General features: G+C 30.2%; 2 protein-coding genes across 4 annotated transcripts; one reads left to right on the forward strand and one right to left on the reverse strand.

The window, feature by feature from the left end:
• Positions 1-520: 520 nt before the first annotated feature.
• Positions 521-16,202, reverse strand: LOC130450489 (polypeptide N-acetylgalactosaminyltransferase 5). 3 transcript variants are annotated; one of them, XM_056788893.1, is made up of 10 exons: positions 16,097-16,202; positions 15,389-15,503; positions 14,049-14,276; positions 12,575-12,741; positions 12,147-12,465; positions 11,043-11,220; positions 10,390-10,570; positions 7,972-8,111; positions 7,567-7,800; positions 521-6,058 (listed from the first exon to the last, which is right to left on the reverse strand). In XM_056788893.1, the coding sequence occupies exons 3-10, from the start codon at positions 14,180-14,182 to the stop codon at positions 5,894-5,896; spliced, it is 1,518 nt and encodes a 505-aa protein (XP_056644871.1). In that variant the 5' UTR covers positions 14,183-14,276; positions 15,389-15,503; positions 16,097-16,202; the 3' UTR covers positions 521-5,893. The 3 variants fall into 3 exon arrangements, with proteins under 3 accessions (XP_056644871.1, XP_056644870.1, XP_056644869.1); XM_056788892.1 differs by lacking the exon at positions 16,097-16,202 and having other exon boundaries at positions 15,389-15,900; XM_056788891.1 differs by lacking the exons at positions 10,390-10,570; positions 16,097-16,202 and adding an exon at positions 8,938-9,118 and having other exon boundaries at positions 15,389-15,884.
• On the forward strand, positions 16,136-19,267 carry LOC130450490 (serine/threonine-protein kinase RIO3-like). Its single transcript, XM_056788895.1, has 6 exons — positions 16,136-16,630; positions 16,820-17,084; positions 17,202-17,368; positions 17,484-17,851; positions 17,911-18,090; positions 18,684-19,267. The coding sequence occupies exons 1-6, from the start codon at positions 16,285-16,287 to the stop codon at positions 18,978-18,980; spliced, it is 1,623 nt and encodes a 540-aa protein (XP_056644873.1). The 5' UTR covers positions 16,136-16,284; the 3' UTR covers positions 18,981-19,267.
• The last annotated feature ends 972 nt before the right edge of the window (positions 19,268-20,239 follow it).

The raw sequence follows: 20,239 nt of genomic DNA on the forward strand, positions 1-20,239 counted from the left end.
AGTGGGACTCTGATCAATCTTGAAGGAAACTATATCGATGAATTTGGCTTCCGCAACCACAATATTCTTCAGATTCATTCCCTAGTGAGTATTGGCTGATTTATTCCCAGAAAAAAAGCTCTAGAACAAGAAATATCACTTAAATAAGAAAAAGTGGGACTCTGATCAATCTTGAAGGAAACTATATCGATGAATTTGGCTTCCGCAACCACAATATTCTTCAGATTCATTCTCTAGTGAGTATTGGCTGATTTATTCCCAGAAAAAAAGCTCTAGAACAAGAAATATCACTTAAATAAGAAAAAGTGGGACTCTGATCAATCTTGAAGGAAACTATATCGATGAATTTGGCTTCCGCAACCACAATATTCTTCAGATTCATTCCCTAGTGAGTATTGGCTGATTTATTCCCAGAAAAAAAGCTCTAGAACAAGAAATAGCACTTAAATAAGGAAAGGTGGGACTCCGATCAATCTTGAAGGAAACTATATCGATGAATTTGGCTTCCGCAACCACAATATTCTTCAGATTCATTCCCTAGTGAGTATTGGCTGATTTATTCCCAGAAAAAAAGCTCTAGAACAAGAAATAGCACTTAAATAAGGAAAGGTGGGACTCCGATCAATCTTGAAGGAAACTATGAATTTGGCTTCCACATCTTCTATAATTTTTTCTCCCCTTTGGATAATTTTTAACTTTGTAGTTTATTATTCTACAAAAAAAACTTGAATTAGTTTATCAATTGATACTATTTGATAATATTTTTATTATATGTAATAAATAAAAATAATAAAAACGTTGGAATTTAACTAAATAGATTAGACATTTTTAATTTACATTTTTTTTTCAATAGTACCCTGTAACGTATACGTTGTTAATATATTCCTCTATTAATATACAAATATTTACAGATTTTATTAATAAAAAATAAATTGCTCACACTAAAATTAGAAATAATGGAAAATTTGAATGTTTTTTTTTTTAAATAAGAATTTAAAACTGTTTACTACCACTACAACACTCACAATTACATTGTTTTATCTCGTGGAGCTTTCTATAGGTTGTTTTTTATCCGGCTCGAAGGACCAGATAAAGTAATCGTTAGTATTTTCAGTATGAATACCACCAGCAGTACCAAATATATATTTATATATAAAAATATTCAAATGAATACTAATTTTTATATACATACTAGTTTTGTCTAATCTTTCTAGTTGAATTAGTGAAATCATAAGATATGACAGCTAATTAAAGTCATTTCGGGAACAGAAAAATATCGAAATAAAATCAAAACATGTCTGACTCTATTTCTTAAATCTTCTTTTGTATTAAAACATTGACCTCCAATATCATACAGGGTTGCAGAAAAATATAATATTGATGTTAATACAAAACAGGATTTGTATATTTTTTGCTGCTCTGATGATAGGAAAATGATCAACTAACTGTCATTGTTTCATTTCTAATAAATTTAAAATTAATTGAAGTGATTTGTTTCAGTTAAATACAGGGTGACATAATTTTTCAAGTACAAAAAGAATATTGATTAAATAATGAAACATAATAATATTATACCGATATAGTCAACATATATAATTCACCCTGTACTTAATTAACATATATTTAAGTATGTAGTTAATTGTATAACGTATCTGTACCTTAGACCTTATAGTATTGCTTAAATAAATGTACCGTAAACTTTTTATTGCAAATGTAATAAGGAAAATAGAGAAATTTTCCAACCCAATTTTTTATTTTTCAATTTTTGATTCTAAAAAATGTATCTTAGTTAGTTTGAAGATCCATTTACTATATTGACACCCTAATCCAAAGTTATCATTAATTTATTTGGAATTTCACTATTCCTTGTTTGCAATAGTTATGAAAGTGTACAGGGTATATCAAAATGAGTCGATATGTATATCGGAATCTATTAGTAATATTTGTCTATTAGTTCAAATAATAGCAGAACTGTATACAAACTCTGTCTCTGAAACTATCTGAATCTTTGGAAAATGTTCAATGTTTGGTTATAATTAAACGAGATACAAGAATAAATTTACTCTGCAATGGATTCCGGGATACACAACGGAATGAAATATCTTGACTCCTTCTGTGGTATCAGCTACAGGAAAATAATTGGGAAAGAAGATGCATGGAGGTAAAATCAATTACTGGGACAACCCACAGAGGCTGAGGCAGGCAAAGACTCTCCTGGGATCTATTGAATGTATCAGAACATCTTACGAATACTAACAGGAGTCCTATCAGGTCCTCAATGGACACTTTAAGACGCTAGACTTAGCAAATAATGTGGCGTGCAGATTTTGTTGATTGGGATTAATAGATCAGACGTAAAGACTGAAGTTTTCATAAAAAAATTTGATCTTATTTGGAAAATTTATCATTAATGGAAAATGTCTGCGAAACTTTTCCTCTGTGTTATCCGGATAGGTTTTGTACCACAACAAAAGCTTCCCTTATAATTATTCTTAAATGTGAACTTCTATAGGAATAGTTTTCCCCAGAAAAGTCCACCGATACTTCGAATAACCACAAAGAAATTCAATTTTTTTTCAAAAATCGTTAAATTAGTACTTTTTTGCTTTTCAGAAAAGTTGAAATAACTGAAAATTCGAATAGAAATATCATATTCTCTAGGAAATTATATTAAAATCAACAGTAGATTAATCAAAAATTCAAAAGAAATTATGAACCTATAGTTTTCGATGTACATGTTGATTCAACACCATTGTGTTATACCCTGTATATTAAAAGTTACCTTCGAGGTACATATATGTATAATAATTAGTTATATATACAATATTGAGAATAGAAAATACCTTAAGATATTTTATTTACATATTTAGATAATCTACAGTTTGTGTAATAGAACATTTTTTTAAAAAATAAGGTAAATTTTGAAATTAGACCAAATTTGGGATACGAAAATTGATTTAGTACTTTTTTTATACCCTTCACATCGATTTATCAAAAACTTTCATTATTTTTAATAATAAAAAAAAAGAATTTACAGTATGTCACACACTTTCATATTATTTTTATATTAAGTCACAACAAAAATTTTGTCGAAGAGACTTTTCCTTTTATTTTAAATAAAATCTTATTAACGTTGTAGATTGTAACCTATCAACAGCCATAATATTCCTCAGGATCATTATTGTCAATATTCAGTTCATATTTTTCCCAAACTGGTTTTCTTTTATGTAAAATTCGTTCAACCTAAAAAAACCTTCACTATTTATAGTCTAGTCGCATAATAATTAAGTATTTAGTCTTTGATTTAATAGTTCATAGTAGGTGACCAATGACCGTTATCTGATAGGCCCTTTTACATTACCAAAATCCGATCAGGCGCTTTGACTTGTACCTTTTGAAGTCATGAGGTTGTCCAAGCGTTCATGAAGTGCTGGGCACTAACAGATGACTTGTAAGCAGATTATTAGAGACTTTTTGCTACACCAGAAATGAGTTCTGGGCACATTGGTGGGTTTGGCCAAACCTTGTTTGTCGAGTGAGTTGAGCTGATTCTTTCAGTCATCAACAGTAGAACTTTCTTGCACTCCGGCACTAGCCTAGGACACAACCTTTCGGTCATAATGACAGATTCATTTTACTCTATGATAAATCTTACACAATGGTAAAAAATTTCTAGGTTATGTTAATAAAAACACTGCTTGACCTAATGGTTTCACTCACTTTCTATTTTTCTAAAACGAATTCAACGATTCAGAACGTTTTAAAAATACAAACTAACAATATAGGCTTGTAAGTTTGTAAAAACAGTAAAAAGTGTGAACTGAAAGTTAATAAAACAATTAGAGCATGCAGTGAGGTCAAAAACATAACCTCGAAATCAGAAACTGTTGCCTAATGGTTTGACCACTCTTGGATGAGTCAAAATGTAAAAAAATCTGTATAAAAAAATAATTGGAAGTTTCTTTTTTATAAAAACGAGACATACATAAATTAGAATTGACTCATATGAATTATCATTTAGTACAATTAGGTTCTGGTAAATGTTATTCGATTAAATAATAATTTTTCAAATATTCTGCATTTTCTTTAAACTTATAAATTGTTAACAACAAATACAAAAGCGTGTACAAACTAGTAAGAAAAATAGAGACTAAATGTTGTATGGAAACTTTTTTCATATTTCATCCTTGTTAAAAAGTTTAACTTTGCCCACAACTTGAAATACTATTGGTGTAAAATACTTCATGTTAGTACGTCCTAGATGAATTTAAATTATATAAAGTCAGAATAATTAATAAGGAATGTGCTCATGAATAAAATTAGTATTTTTATACAAACCTCGTATATGGTTTACAAAAATTGATACCCGATAGTTGTATTCCAAATTTTTGACCTAACCAATAATAAAAAAAAAAGTTTTCCACGTGATTCTAATTCAGAAATGTTATATACAATGTGTTTCACCTTAACCGATTTAAATAAACTTATTTCCAAAGTATTTTTAGTATACATATTAAAAATTTGAAATTGTTTTTTATTATAAATTCAAAACGGTTCATGTAATTTCAATAAATTTTAACTTGGTCGGTTATTATTATCAGAAGAACGATTTGAGAAAATTTCAAAAAAATATTATCCTCAGAAGCTAGTGAAACACATACAAGTATTAGAGAAATTAAAATATTTTTGTTGTTGTCACTAGTAGATACAAAAAATTTTAAAATAGTTTCTGGCAGAAGTTTTTTTTTTGAAAATATCTCAAAACATTCGTCCAATAATACTAATTGCCCATACCAAATTACATAGTGACCAAAATAAGAGAATACTTGAATCGGTTTGGGAATTGTGTAATAGGTGTATGCAAAGATCTTTTACACCTTGTATATTTTGAAAAAATCATATTTTTAATAATTATTCGTAACAAAAAATAAAAATTATTTAATTATTACTGATAAAACAATATTCGGGATGAAAGAAATAAACTAGGGAGGACAGTATAAGAAATGAGACCAATAGGAAACAAAATAGTTGGAAGATGTTACGGAAAGAAAAGATATAAGAAGAGAAGGAAAGGAAAACCTCTGGGGGAGCTTGGTTAGGATAAGAAAGAGGAAGGAAGGAAGGATAAAATAATCCGACAAAGGAATGTATGTTAAAAATGGATATTCTGATGTTTAAAGAGACGTAACAAAGTGTTCAGAGAGAAGAAGATAATTTGCATGTCTTGGATTGAGGTTAGTCGAGTTTTTATCATTTGTATATACTTCTCGATATAATGATATGCTTTTTATTCAAGATCCAGTTACCACAATCCAAGTCAGTCAACTAAATGTGATATATCAAATCCGTGTTACAGTTTAAGATGATTTTATGTTTTCATATTAAAAATTCTATATTTACAAATGGCAGTCATTTCAAATTTTCACCCACTAACAACCTAAAAAGTCTTATTATCAGGAAGGTATGCTAATCGCTATAAAAAAACTAAAGGAACGAATAAAATTTTATAAATAAACTAATAAATAGAAAATTAATTGTAAAAAAAATATATATTGTTTTAAATTCGGTCAATTTCCTCTGGAACATTTTAAAATAACAAATGTACGTAATAAATATGAAATACAATTCGAATGGCACAAACTAAATAATTTTTCGGGATAAAAACAGTGATATACCAAGTTTTTCGTTTTATCGAAATGAATGTATCAGAAAACTTTTGTACAAAAATATGAATTGATCCCGAAAAGGTATTTAACGTGTCCAAAACAACAATTAATTAAGTTAATTGCTTATTGCAATTTTTCCTGGTTATTCGTTCCACGACTAATGGGAACATTACTAACAAGAATATCACAAGTTTTATTTGTTGATATCGATATAGACTTTGCATATCCTAACTTTCTTCTACGTGATTTTTAGCTTGCCATTTGAAATCGCTGTTCATTATCCATTGTTGACCGGGACTGAAATCGCAAGCTTTTAGAAGAGGTAGGTTAACGTCACTCGTGTCCGGTTGTGTAAGGCAACTTCCTGTATTGACATGCTTGATAGTTTTATCCTGCAACAAAACATTAAATATTAATTACCTCTACAATATTTATTCATAAAAATAGTAATATAGGAGATTATAAACCGAAATACTTAATTTATTTATATTTCTTGAACAATTTTTGTGTTTTCAGCACGACTTTTTTTCAATTCAACCTTATATTAGAAAAAAAAAAAGAAAAACTACAATAGATAATAAAAAAATATGGTTAATGAATTGTTATAACAGCAAATGTGGAGCATCCGTTACAACTAATATGTCTTATATGCTCATGAGACAAACAGGGATTTCGAAACACATTTTTTTCATGCCGAAAAAAGCTTAGGAATCATATAAAGGGTACTGAAGTGTTTATGAAACTATACGCAAAGAAAGAGACCTAAAAAATGAGCCAACAGCCAGTCTACATCCTTCTTATTTACCAGATTTAGTACCACAGCTTTCTTCTTCAACAAGAAAACAAAATAGGCCACAGGTCACTTTTTATTCACGTTTTTGGTCGCCCAAAAGTCAGTCTACATCCTTCTTATTCACCAGATTTAGTACCACAGCTTTCTTCTTCAACAAGAAAACATAATAGGCCACAGGTCACTTTTTATTCACGTTTTTGGTCGCCCAAAAGTCAGTCTACATCCTTCTTATTCACCAGATTTAGTACCACAACTTTCTCATTCAACAAGAAAACAAAATAGGCCACAGGTCACTTTTTATTCACGTTTTTGGTCGCCCAAAAGTCAGTCTACATCCTTCTTATTCACCAGATTTAGTACCACAGCTTTCTTCTTCAACATGAAAACATAATAGGCCACAGGTCACTTTTTATTCACGTTTTTGGTCGCCCAAAAGTCAGTCTACATCCTTCTTATTCACCAGATTTAGTACCACAGCTTTCTTCTTCAACATGAAAACATAATAGGCCACAGGTCACTTTTTATTCACGTTTTTGGTCGCCCAAAAGTCAGTCTACATCCTTCTTATTCACCAGATTTAGTACCACAGATTTCTTCTTCAAAATGATAACATAATAGGCCACAGGTCACTTTTTATTCACGTTTTTGGTCGCCCAAAAGTCAGTCTACATCCTTCTTATTCACCAGATTTAGTATCACAGATTTCTTCTTCAAAATGATAACATAATAGGCCACAGGTCACTTTTTATTCACGTTTTTGGTCGCCCAAAAGTCAGTCTACATCCTTCTTATTCACCAGATTTAGTATCACAGATTTCTTCTTCAAAATGATAACATAATAGGCCACAGGTCACTTTTTATTCACGTTTTTGGTCGCCCAAAAGTCAGTTTACATCCTTCTTATTCACCAGATTTAGTACCACACTAATAAAAAATATACTAAAAGTAGTTTCGACACAATATAGGAGATAAAAGACATTCTACTGCGATTTCTATTATTGATAAGATGAAAGACGTTTCAAAAAAGGCTTCTAGAAATGATTCAACGTTGGGATAAGTACTAATTCAAATTTTATGTTACATATATATATGAAATACTATACTAACAATTTCATCATAGGACCATGCTTGGTTTCCACCCATTCCATGGCACCTAACTAATTTAACAGGACCAGTTCTTGAGCTGGCGTCCAAACAGTTGTCATCCGACATTATTTGTTGTCGTTTCGTGTAAGCGAAAACTTGATTACCACCCAAATTATGACAAAAGGTCATTCCAAGGTTTTCGCCTGATTTTCTTCCCATAGTATCAAGACAATTTCTATTTGCTACGTTACGAATCTAAAAAATAAACAAACAAGTAAGTAATAAAATTCTATAGATAAAACAATGTGATTAAATTTAGTCCAACTTTTATGTATTTTAATTTTTAAACCGCCCAATGTCCGGCAGATGTAACCACCTCTTTAGTACTAAATTATTTATATAAAAACAAATATTTTCGGTACTTACATCTCCGAGATAGTAATAGTCCAAAGGCATCTGAGATTCGGGATACACATTTTCCAAGTACCACCTGAAGCTTTTGCATTGCAACTTTTCTCTCAATTCCTTTCTGGCTGTTATATCACCAACCGGAACATTCTTCGCACCTGACAAATTGATTTAATGGTAAATATTATTTCAATATTATAAACAAAGTGCGACACATGCAATAAGTGCATCAAATAACTTGGCACAATAAAAAGTGACTAATCAGAATTGAATACAATATTTTTATTGACGAGGATTTCTTTTTACGCTTGCTTGAACATTCCAAGTCCAGATACTAATATAAGTTTCCATTTTCTCGGATGCTTTTTTCATTTTCTAGAGTAGAAAAGAGGAAAAACCACTACCAATTCCTCCAGACATTGATCTACCTCTGGTAATATCATTTCGATACATTTTCTATGCTTTTAATATAGTTGTCCCCTGTGTATATATTTTATTTTGTGTACTAACTTCATAAAACTTTTTTTTAGTTATAAAGTAAATGGGAAAGTCGAATTACAGCGAAGTACTGGTACATGTCAGTACAAATTCCATTATTTCCAAATTTTCACTGAACGTATCATCGTGACAGTATAACTAATAACTTCTGTGTGTAAAAATTTCTCATTTTTACGTTCAATTTAGTTATTTTAAACGTCATGAGATCAGTAGAAAAATATTCCAGTCCTCATAGAATATCCCAACATCGTTTAAATTATAAATACCTTTTTTGGATTTAGGTTAATCTGAAAAATCTTTCAAAACCAAAATACACTCTTGATTTATATTCATAATTAAAATTAATGTATAATAACAACAAATTAATCAGTGTTAACGACATCACCATATCAAAAAAGCCAAACATAACATGCAATTAAGCCAACCGATAACCCAACACATATAAACAAATGCTTGCATGCTGTTAAAATAATTTTCATTCAAGACCTGGGTTAATATTATAGTAGAATTCCTTCCACTGATCGAGCCACACTTCGGCTAATCGGGCATTGTTATGGTTGACAATTCGACTAGTACCCCCAGGGAAGGAATACGGTGTAGATTTCCTGAAGACGTGCCCAACATGCGAACACGTAGCTATTTCCAATTGACCACCGCACATCCACACCTGATCAGCAAATCCCAAAACGATAAAAAAAACATAACATGCGATGTTAATTAAATAAATAACACACAAGATCCAACAATGGAACATATTGGTTAGGTTAAGTTAGGTAAGGTTCCAACAATGGGACATATTGGATTAGAAAAATGTTTATCATCAAATTATACATCAATTTATTTATTAATTTTAAAAAATTATTAATTAAACAGTAGTGCGATTACATTTAATAGATTAAATCACTGGGGAGGATGGAAATATTGTTATTGTAGAGGATGGATGTAACGGGAATTGTTCTTTGCATAATTTGATAGTTAGTTTTTAAAATGGTAGCACTAATATATTCAGTATTTTTCTATATATTAATAGGATGGATTGTGGAAAATAATTCTACATTTCAGGCTATTATTTATTAGTAAATTTCCTCTTCGAAATACTAATTACCCCCAAAAAGCCGTTACAAGCAACAATTTATCCTCGAATATATACCAAATCAAAGCAATTCTAAAAATTTTGTTAAAATGATAAATACCAACAATATATAGATAAATACTTCATTAATATTGTTACCCGAAACCTATATATTGAAATAACACCCTGTGTCTATTAATTTGATCACTGAACTATCCATTTTTTTTCATTTGTTAATAATTATTTCAATTTTTTACAGCTTATTTTAGTAATTCTACACCTTTAAAAAAAGCTACTCTACTTTAAGCTCTCTTTAGTAACAAAGTGAGACCTCTGGAAGTATCTAAATCACTGTTCGACAAAACACACAAGAAAATAAATTCCATAAACAATATAAAAGCACCAAGGAATTCCAACAAAGCCAAGTTCTTCTGTTGTTTGTTATATTATAAGTGTAATGGATTTAATTGTGACATTTTTTTATAAACCGATTAATACCAGGTGGTCAAAAGATAGTTATTAATTAAATAAAACTATTTCTCATGGTATTTATACCCCAGTGGACGATGAAGGATTATTAATGTTTTCACCCCAAAGTTTTGATTAAATCGTTCAAAAATTACAAAGTGTATTGATATACCAGCAACATTAGAACAAAAAATGTTTATTTTAATTAACATAAAAATAAATGATTAATACAAAAATTTATGTTAGCGTTAGTCCACTACCCTCCAGCATGACAAAAATGTAGTTAAACCATTTTTTTTTAATGATTTTTAAAAATACAAACGATTCAGTTAGTCAACTTATCATCCCTTAATAATAAATGCAGTTAATTATATATTTCAATAGCAGTATAATCAAACCTGGATTCATAATATAATAGAAATCTCGCCATTCGTCCATCCAAACATCGGCCACTCTAGCGGCGTTATGGAGAACTATTTTTGATACTCCACCGGGGAAAGTATAGGGGGACTTGTCTCTGAACACGTGTCCCACGTGAGAACAAGGGATTATTTCCAAGATGCCTCCGCATTGCCATACCTAAAGAATTTTTATAATTTAGTAAGAAATATTATTAATATTATTCCTTTGACGGTTATCTGAAATTGTGTTAGACACAGGGTGATAAGATTAATGAAATTTCGAAATATATATCTGAAAAGTGTATTAAAAAATATTAAAAAATATCATAATTTGAATTTGGTGAAATTTAAAATGAAAACTACAAGGAATTGTCATCGAAAAACTAACCGATACTGGATAATTTCAAAATTCTTACTAATTTAATCATTAGTGAGTTAATGATGTTTATAAACTGCTTAGAAGACTAAAAACATATAAAAATATACTTAATATAAATCTGTTTTTATTAATTTAGATTTTATATAAAATTTTTTGAATAAATATATAAAGTAGTTGATTATGAGAAGCTTTAATTTCAATAATGTGATATATCTATAAGATTTACACTTGAGGACTTTTATTTATATCAATTATTAGAAAAATTGTTTACCCTAAAGCTCATTTCCAAGTTTTCACCTCCCCAAATATCCATTCCTTCATCGTAAGCCCCCAATTCATAAAAATAGTCCTTATCGATAGAAAATAATCCCCCTGCCATTGTAGGTGTTCTTAATGGAGACGTTCTGTCACCACCTCTCCTATCCATCTCTCTTTGTGGTACTCTATACCTGAAAATTTTATAGGAAATTACATTACGGTCAGCAAAGGCATGCATCTCCTTAAGACTTTACGAAATGAGGATCCAAATCGACAATGACACCTGGTTATACGCTTTCAAGTTTGTAGATGATCAAATAATATGTTTAAGAAGAGGATACAACCGATATACACCTACAGAAATGAAATTTTGAATAACCAGAGCAAAAGCAATAACTATACGGAATACTGGGATATCATCAGGGCTGAATGTGTCACAAAATAGTGGAAAAATGCCCCATCGAAATAAAGTCACTGCTGTTAATAGTCAATATATTCACCAAGTTTGTATATAATTTGAAATATCATTTACCAATTAGTAGAGGGCAGTAGCAAGTACCAGATTTTAATGAAGATGAATTTTATTTCTGCTTCAGATTGGAAATGTCTAATATCCACACATTTTCTTCTGAATTGAGGTCAACGGAAGTGTTAGTGAGAAGTTTACTAACTCATTGAGGGTTTTTTTAGGAAAAAAGTAGCTAAATGTGATAATTTTCACTTCCCAATACAACTTATGTTCAATTTCATCTGGCAGTCATAAACGAATGTAGTAAATATATAAATATCCTACAATATTTGATGCAAAATTTAAAAAAAAGAACTCAGGGACCAATTTTCAAAGAAAAGGAACATTTAGGGACTTGAACAACTTTAGGGATCTCACTAAAAGCACTAGTATATGGTTCAGAAACGTGGAGAAGAGAAAAAAAAATGAGCAAATACAACGTCAAGGTCAGAAACGACTCAATAAAGGATTAAAAAAACCTCAAAGAAACAACTATAGAAAATAATGAGGCAAAGCAGTCGATTTTGTATGAGAAAGAATAGAGTGCCAAGATTACTATGGACGCAAGGAAAGAATTTGCTGATATAATAAATTTCTGATTCTACTCACCACCTAAAATTCAATTTCCAATTGAATCCACCCCATGTCATATCCGAAGCTGTTATATATTCGAAAGTTTCGTCTGAAATAACATCAATAATCGGACAAACAACAGTTTTCCGATCTTCTACTATTCTAGCTAAAAGAGGTTCCAACCACCCTTCCGTACATTCGCAATGGGCGTCCAAAAATGTAATCACCTGTCCTTTGACGTGTTTGGCACCCAAAAGACGCGCCCTTATCAAACCAGATCTTTTTTCTGTACGAAATACATGTACAGGTACAGGAAGCTTCGCCACATATTCTTCTAGCTTTCTACCTAAGTGCGCTGAAAAAAATTAACGAACCATGATTGACTATATTAACTAAAAAGTAATTGTATCAAAGATATTTTTATGAAAAACTGTTCATTGTATTAAAGTTATGTTTTAACTAACCTCCTTCGCTAGCATCATCAACTAAAATGATTTCCTTTAGAAGAGGTCTAGGAGATCTGTTAATTGCACTCCAAACAGTTCTTAGGAGTGTAGACCATGCTTCGTTGTGAAAAACTATCACTATAGATGTCGTAGGAAGTAGTGTAGGATACTTTTTAGTTTTACATCTACAACAAGATATCACTCATATTTACATTTAATTAAAAAAAAAAACCTAAAATTTCTATTAATTGTTTATGGTAAAGTGGTAAATATTGTTAGTGTTCAAATTATTTTTTTACATTTACTTCAAGACCCCATTTTCTATACTCTTCTATGACTTTTCGACTCATCATCAAAGATAACAAAATTAATTTCTTTAAGGACTATATAAATCATTTTGTAAATGATTTGTATACTACTAATATAATAATATAAAAAAAAAACAATAAATATTGATAAAAGAAGCACGTTTTGCTTAATTCATATTTATTGTAGTTCAAATATCAATTTAGTAGGTCATATTTCGACAACAATTACTCAATATTATTTTATTTTCAATAATAACAGATTTCAGCAATAGAAATACTTTAAAAAAAGTTATTAGGAACTTTGCCCTAATTCTACTACTTATTTCTTAGTTACTAAATATAGCGGTTCCTAATTATATATCAGTAATAAACATATTTCGTACATAATATAAATTATGTCTCTTCAATAACTATAAAAATATAAATAAATCACTAGCAGCTAGAATAATCCCCTATTTTAAACTCTTTAAGAGGAGTGAAATTTTTATATCAGTTGTAAGCACTGGGTCCCCCAGTATCACAATAAGAAAGGGGGACAAAGATTCTTCGGGTCGCCTTATATGATATCCAATATAATTTATTATCTTGTTATCAACTCCAGCATAATGGCAAAGTTTTTAATCCTATTTGTAATTAAAAGAAACAGTATCTGTGATATTATGACGACTTTATGTAGGCCAATATTTAACTATGCAGGTATTCTATTGAAAATGACCTTTAATTTTAGTTGAATGAAATCATGCACAAGCTGCTTTCCCTAACGAACCAATATTTAAAAGACGATGGCTCATTTTAATAAAAGTGGTTTAATTTCAATTTTAAATCAGTCGATTAAAGCAGTTAGACTGGTTTGCAATGTTATATATGTTGCAGTACCTTCCTTGTTATTTTTAAAAATGATTTGATTTGTCTAAATGTTTTTATATTTGTTTTACCTAAAATAATAATTCCACATAATGTCAAGGTTCAGATAAGACAATTTCAAATAATAATAAATGATTAATTAATAATCAAGTTTCTTATTAAAGTGAATATTTAGATTAAAACCCACAATAAACAAATATTCCAAGGTTATCAGATATTTCCAGGCGTTGTTAGTATTTTCAGGGATGTATCCAGGATATTTGGAAATTAGTAAATTAAAAGTCATTAATGCACTTAAATTTAATAATTAAGCTACTCACCCTTCCAATCTAACATCTACCAAGGATCGATTTAAGGATATCATATCACTAGCTAACAAATTAAACTGATTCAATTTAAATTTTTCTTTCATTAGTGCTTCTTGTTCAGGGGGAATGTGAACTGGCTTTCCCATTTCCCCAACTTTTCCTGACACAGGGGGTACTACAGGAGCAGGTCTCCATCGCCTCAAAGTCTTAGGTGCATAAGTTTTAGAAACACCATTTATACTGAAGAAAAAAAATTACCATAAACTGGTTCAAATAACAATTTTATTGAGAACTTATAATTTTATAGATTCTCAAAATCGATAAGGATACAATTGAACAATATAAAAATTGCTTTATAAAAATAATTGGAAATAATGTTTTTGTTTCCCTCATAAAATTTATTGTACATTTTATTAATCTCCAAATGTTATTATGAAGTAGTAACAAACACAATATGAAAGTCATGCTCCAATGAATACATTACAGATTATAAATGGGATACAGTGAAAATCTGATTTATTTACTAATTTTAAAAATTATATTAAAGCAATATACTCATTGCAAACATATTTTACAAGCAGGCTTTTTATATTTGATGTTAGAAAATTAAATTAGAAATATCAGATAAAATAATAACTATCAAAAGAAGCATATATAAAAGAGAAAGAGGGGAAAGAGGGAAAAAACTATCAACAAATAAAATACTAAAAAATGTGAAGAAATTGACGAGACACCTTCAAAAGTAAATAGGATTTCCTCAACATGATCCCAATAAACTTAGAAGGCTTACTATTTTCATACGACATCTTTATTATGGTACAAAATCAAAGAAAGATGGAAGCCCTAACGAAAATTTGGATAAAAGAGATAGAATAGCTGCAAATGGACTAATAACAAAAGAAGAACAAATAAAACTGAGATGAAGTACATACAAAGAAATAGAAGGAAAAACTAAGATGGATAGAATAAGAAATGAAATCATAAGAAACAACTTACAACAAGAAACAATCAAAGAAAAACAACAAAAGAAAGAGAAGAGACAGACCAAGAAAAACATGGAACAAACAATTAGCAGATATAGGAAATGAAAATGATACTAGCACAGGATAGGAAAAGATGAAGAAAATGGTTAAATGGATAATAAATACGCCCTAATGGAGGCAAAACGAAAAATGAGAAGAAGAAACAATATTTTACTGCCAACTTGGCAATATTCAGCATACTTTAACATTTACATTTATTTAAAATAGTTCTATTTTACACTAAGTTCAAATTAGTAATTCATTGTAATTGGGTTAGGTTTGCATTTTAATTGGAATAAATACTTATATATCCAATACATCAGTACTTACCCATTGTTAGGTTCATTTAATGTATCTTCTTGTACTCTATCATTAAAAATTTCATCTTCCACTAATGGTTCCGCTTGTATGTTATCTACTTTCTTGCAGCTACCACCTATGCAATCTGAATAAAAAGAGAGTACCACAACATCAATCAAGAACCATGCTAAGGAGGTTAAAAGGATTACTCTGCAAGTGTGGATTCTTAATTTTCCGTATAACATTTTTATCAATTTATTCAGTTCTACACATCACACGTATTCTTCAATAATTATCACAGATTTTGTTATTTAAAAAAAAAGAAATAATAAGTCGGATAATCTTGAGATAAACAATCACTTAAAAATTATTTGTTTCAGTTTTTGTAAATAACTTATCAGCTAAACAAAAGGTCGATTAAATAAGTTATTTTTTTAATGATTTCAGTTTTCATTTTCCGATTCAAACCTGCATTTTATTCATAAAAGCTGAAATTACACGTCGCACATTCTATTTTACATTCCACATACCTGACATAAGTCAAAATTTAAGTCAACTAAATAAATGCCAAAAAATAGGAGGGGATTTGCCATGTTGTCATTTTTGTTATTACGGAATATTTGGATTTTTATGTTTCACGCATCTTTTGTAATCATAAAATAATTTCCTCTTTAAAGTATTTAAATTTAATCACAAGCTATGGTTGTCTCTATATTTTATATGCTTTTAATACTTAACGAATAATAGCTGGAAAAGCGATGAATTACAAAAAACGAAGAAGTAAAAAATTTCTCAGTATACCTGTCAAAACGACCTTTCGTATTATTGCACAACATTACTAAAACTCGTACTAATTATAATTAAAGCAGCTTGCATTAAGGCTTTGTCTACAGTTAAACCTAAGTTACTTAAAAAAATAAAACAATATGTCTTGTCCCTGGGCAAAAATTGAGAAACCAGAACCAATAAATTTAGAAGAAATTATGTCAGAAGAAGTTGCACGAGAACTTCAAGCTAAAGAAGAAAAAAAGTTTAAATCCCAAATTGAGGGTAAGGGAAATTTTATAATCACCAAAGAATCTGAAGATTTACCTCTTAATGATTTGAGTCTTACTTCAAATGGTACTGAGAACGATGAGATGATTGCAAGGACACTGCAAATGCAATGGGATAAGGAATACGATGAACATTTGAAAAGAACGGAAGAAAAGTTCAATGGTGCTTCTAAAGTTTCAATATCGTTCGAAAATTATCGCAGGTGTCCTCTTGTGGGTAAGAATATTTATTAAATTGAATGATTATCATATTTAATACTTTACTCTATGACTGTTTTGTAAGTAATAATGATTTATAATTTAAGTTTCTACAAAGTGTATCTGTTTCTATTTCTATCGGCTATAAAAGTGAATTTCTGATTTTTGTCAAATATATCACCCTTATACTTTTCTAATGTATTCTTAGATTGTTCAAGTGATTCTGAGAAAGAAGAAATCGTAGATATAAGAGATAGAAAAGATTGGGATAGATTTGATGCTGTAAAAAGAGAATTTGATTCAATACCACAATGCGGTTATAAAATAAAATCAGATGGGAAAATGGTAACCAAACACGACGGCGTGATGAGTGGAAGGAAAAATGCTTGCAAACTATTATCATTTCCACCAGAATTCCAAACAGGAGACGGAGAAAACTTTGATTTGAAGTTATCAAACAAAGTTTTCAATAGGTAACAGCGCTTAAACAATAAAAACTGTTTTTATTGGGTCCAAACTTATTCTATTCCAAGTCCTTGTGAACTTATTATTGTTGTATTTGAATGAAGTATATTATTTTTTAATTTCAGTTTAAAAATGCACTCTAAACATGAACAAGCTAGACGACGCAAATTCCACGACAAAAAAGAGGATCAAGCCACTGCTACATTTGGTTTTGATCAACCTACTCGTCTCATACTTCTTAAAATGATTAACAATCAACTTTTGAGTGAAATTAATGGGGTCATTAGTATAGGTAATAATTTTTATACAAAAACGCAATCAAATTAATGTTAATTTGACTTTTACGTAAACTAAAAGTGTGATTTTTTTAAGACACTCTTCAAATTTCATTGTTCAAACAATTCCAGGTAAAGAAGCAGTTATTCTACACGCCAACTTCGATCCTCTCTTTCCGTTTGATTCAAAAGATTGTGTGATCAAAGTTTTCAAAACCACTCTTTGCGAATACAAACAACGTGATCAGTATATAAGTAATGATCACAGGTTTAAAGATAGGATAGGTAAACAAACTGCTAAAAAGACAGTCCACATTTGGGCTGAAAAAGAAATGGCAAATTTGATGAGATTAGAAAAAGCGGGAATTCCATGTCCTAGAGTAGTTAAGCTGAAGAAACATGTATTGGTTATGTCTTTTATTGGGGAAAACGGTCGAGCTGCACCAAAATTGAAAGACACCTTAATGCAACCTGCTGATTACATTATTGCCTATGATCAGGTAATGTATCTCTTATTTCAATCCTGATCAACCCTCCTGTATATTATTAAATATTTTAGGTGGTTCAAGGAATGAAAAAGTTGTTTGACGAAGCAAATTTAGTACATGGTGATTTATCAGAATATAACATCCTATGGCATGAAGATCAGTGTTATTTTATCGATGTTAGCCAAGCTGTGGAACAGTGTGATGAAAGTGCTTTCAGTTTACTCCATAGAGACTGTAGAAATGTTACTAATGCAAGTATTATGTTTAAATTCCATGGTTTGATCTATTTATAACATTTTTGCTATAATTCCTAAGTTAAAATGATGTAATTCCAAAATGGGAATTTACATTGGCCGTAGTTGGATTTCCATAGCAATTTCATTTGTTTTGGAGACACTGGGAGGCATAAAAGTCAATGTAAAAAGTATTAATTGAACACCAGATGTCTAACAAGAAATGAAGATCTTAGGATGAATAACATTCAATGTATTCCTAGTCATACTCACTTTGATCCCAATTGGGATCGTTCTCATACATACATCATCAACATTTTTGGGATATAGTTCTAAAATGGAGACTTGCATTGGGCATAGTTGGTTTTCCACAACAAATCTATTTGTTTTGGGATCTTAATAGATGTTTATAGAATACTTATTACCAGCTCCTCAGATACAAAATGTATAAAACTAAACTTACATCAATTTCAAATTGCATACATCTACCGTAGTTCCTGTTCCTTATTGAATATATAATTATCTCATTTTGTAAGTCTTGTTTATTAGGAAAAAATAAACCAAAAATCTAAAAATTCTTGTATAATTGGTTTTTTTATTACTTTTTTCAGTTTTTCACGAAAAAAGGTGTACCAGAGGTACTATCACCCGAAGACCTATTCAAATCTATAAGTGGTTGTGATTTCAGCGAACAAATTGCTCTGTCTAAAATGAAAGAATCGTTTAAAGTGAAACCTCACCTATTGGATAAACCTGGAATTGAATTCAAATACAATTTTGACACTGCCTGGGAACAATCACAACTTGGAGTTATCCCTCCAGTCCATTCCGTTACGCAAGAACTTGATTTGAACGTTAACAAAGTGATACAGGAAGATACAATTTTAGTTGAATCGCCCAAAGCATAATTTTTTGGAATGAAAACTTGAATCGGTACTAATATATATACAGGAACAGGATCAAAATTTATAAATCTTTTTTTAACTAGTAATTTTTGTTATAAAAGGAATTAAAGGTGCAGAATGAAGTTTTTTTTTCAATTATTTCTTTCAAAGTAATAATTTTACAATTTGCTGTTTATCTTTTCAAGTGACTGACTTGTTGAAATATTTTTGTGATGTTTTTATCCTTTATTTATTAATTGTAAATAAAATAAACGTATTTCAAATGGGTTTAATAAATATTTTTATCAATATTGTGATGTTCTTATTTATATAAACTGTATTTGATAACAAAATGGGTGTGATAAATTTATATACCCACTATTCATTAACCGCTACAAGTTCAACTTTATATTGAATACAACATTTAATTAACTTTTATATACATTTGTCACTGTTCCCGATGTATTCACTATGTCATCAAATTGTTGACTTACTTAGGCTCTTAGACCCTCGCTTTATATATTAAAACCACCTTCTGGTACCTCAAATTCTTGAAATCTCTAGATTGCCGTTAATAAAAATTGCCTGTATAAAAAACAGTCAGCAAAAGAGAAATACTTACATATTATTATATTTCTTTGAATGAGAAAATATTTTTCTACATTAAAAAGTTTTGTTTTCCATAATTTGTTTTATAACTTTTTCTTATAATCCCACAATCTTTCATCAAATTTTTATGCAAAATTTTTTCCACTTAATATTACCAAAGGCTGATGTCCTTTGAGTCGATCAGGCGCCTAACCAAAGAGAGAAACTGCAGTGGCTTGGGTCTGCTGCCGGATAGAGGGCATATGATGGCCCCAGTCACGGCATCTCTGGGCTACACCCAAATTTGATTGTCCCTCCGGGGACTACTGCAGGTTACAGTTTGGAGCTAATTCATTGTACAATAGGCGCAAAGCCATGGGTTCTTGGCTTCTTAACAGGTTTTGCCTGGATCTTGGGGTTGGAAGTCCTGGGTGTTTTGGAGGTGGAGACAACTTTATGAACTGAGCAATTTCGGCTCCCTTCTTAGTTTTCTCCGCACTGCTGCGACATTTGAGACATGCCTTGTCAAAAGTATTAGTCAGGGCTTCGGTAGAAACTGAAGCTTTGAGGGTAGTGGATTTCGTGGTACCTGTTTGCTCGGAGTCCTTGGGGTGAAAATTATTATTTGTCAGTCCTTGGTACTATGTAGTGCTGAGCCCCCTCAACAACGGCTACTTGAGGGGAAATATTTATGA

Source organism: Diorhabda sublineata, chromosome 11 (assembly GCF_026230105.1).
Source record: "Diorhabda sublineata isolate icDioSubl1.1 chromosome 11, icDioSubl1.1, whole genome shotgun sequence".
Taxonomy (NCBI): domain Eukaryota; kingdom Metazoa; phylum Arthropoda; class Insecta; order Coleoptera; family Chrysomelidae; genus Diorhabda; species Diorhabda sublineata.

Coding starts and splice junctions, on each gene's coding strand:
- LOC130450489 (XM_056788892.1), bottom strand. CDS start 15,603: ATGTTATACGGAAAATTAAGAATCCACACTTGCAGAGTAATCCTTTTA. Junction 11,221..12,146: donor TGGAAATTGAATTTTAGGTG/GTGAGTAGAATC, acceptor TAAAATTTTCAG/GTATAGAGTACCACAAAGAG. Junction 8,112..10,389: donor CTATTATATTATGAATCCAG/GTTTGATTATAC, acceptor TCAATTTGTCAG/GTGCGAAGAATGTTCCGGTT.
- LOC130450490 (XM_056788895.1), top strand. CDS start 16,285: ATGTCTTGTCCCTGGGCAAAAATTGAGAAACCAGAACCAATAAATTTA. Junction 17,085..17,201: donor TCAAACAAAGTTTTCAATAG/GTAACAGCGCTT, acceptor TTTTAATTTCAG/TTTAAAAATGCACTCTAAAC. Junction 17,852..17,910: donor ACATTATTGCCTATGATCAG/GTAATGTATCTC, acceptor TAAATATTTTAG/GTGGTTCAAGGAATGAAAAA.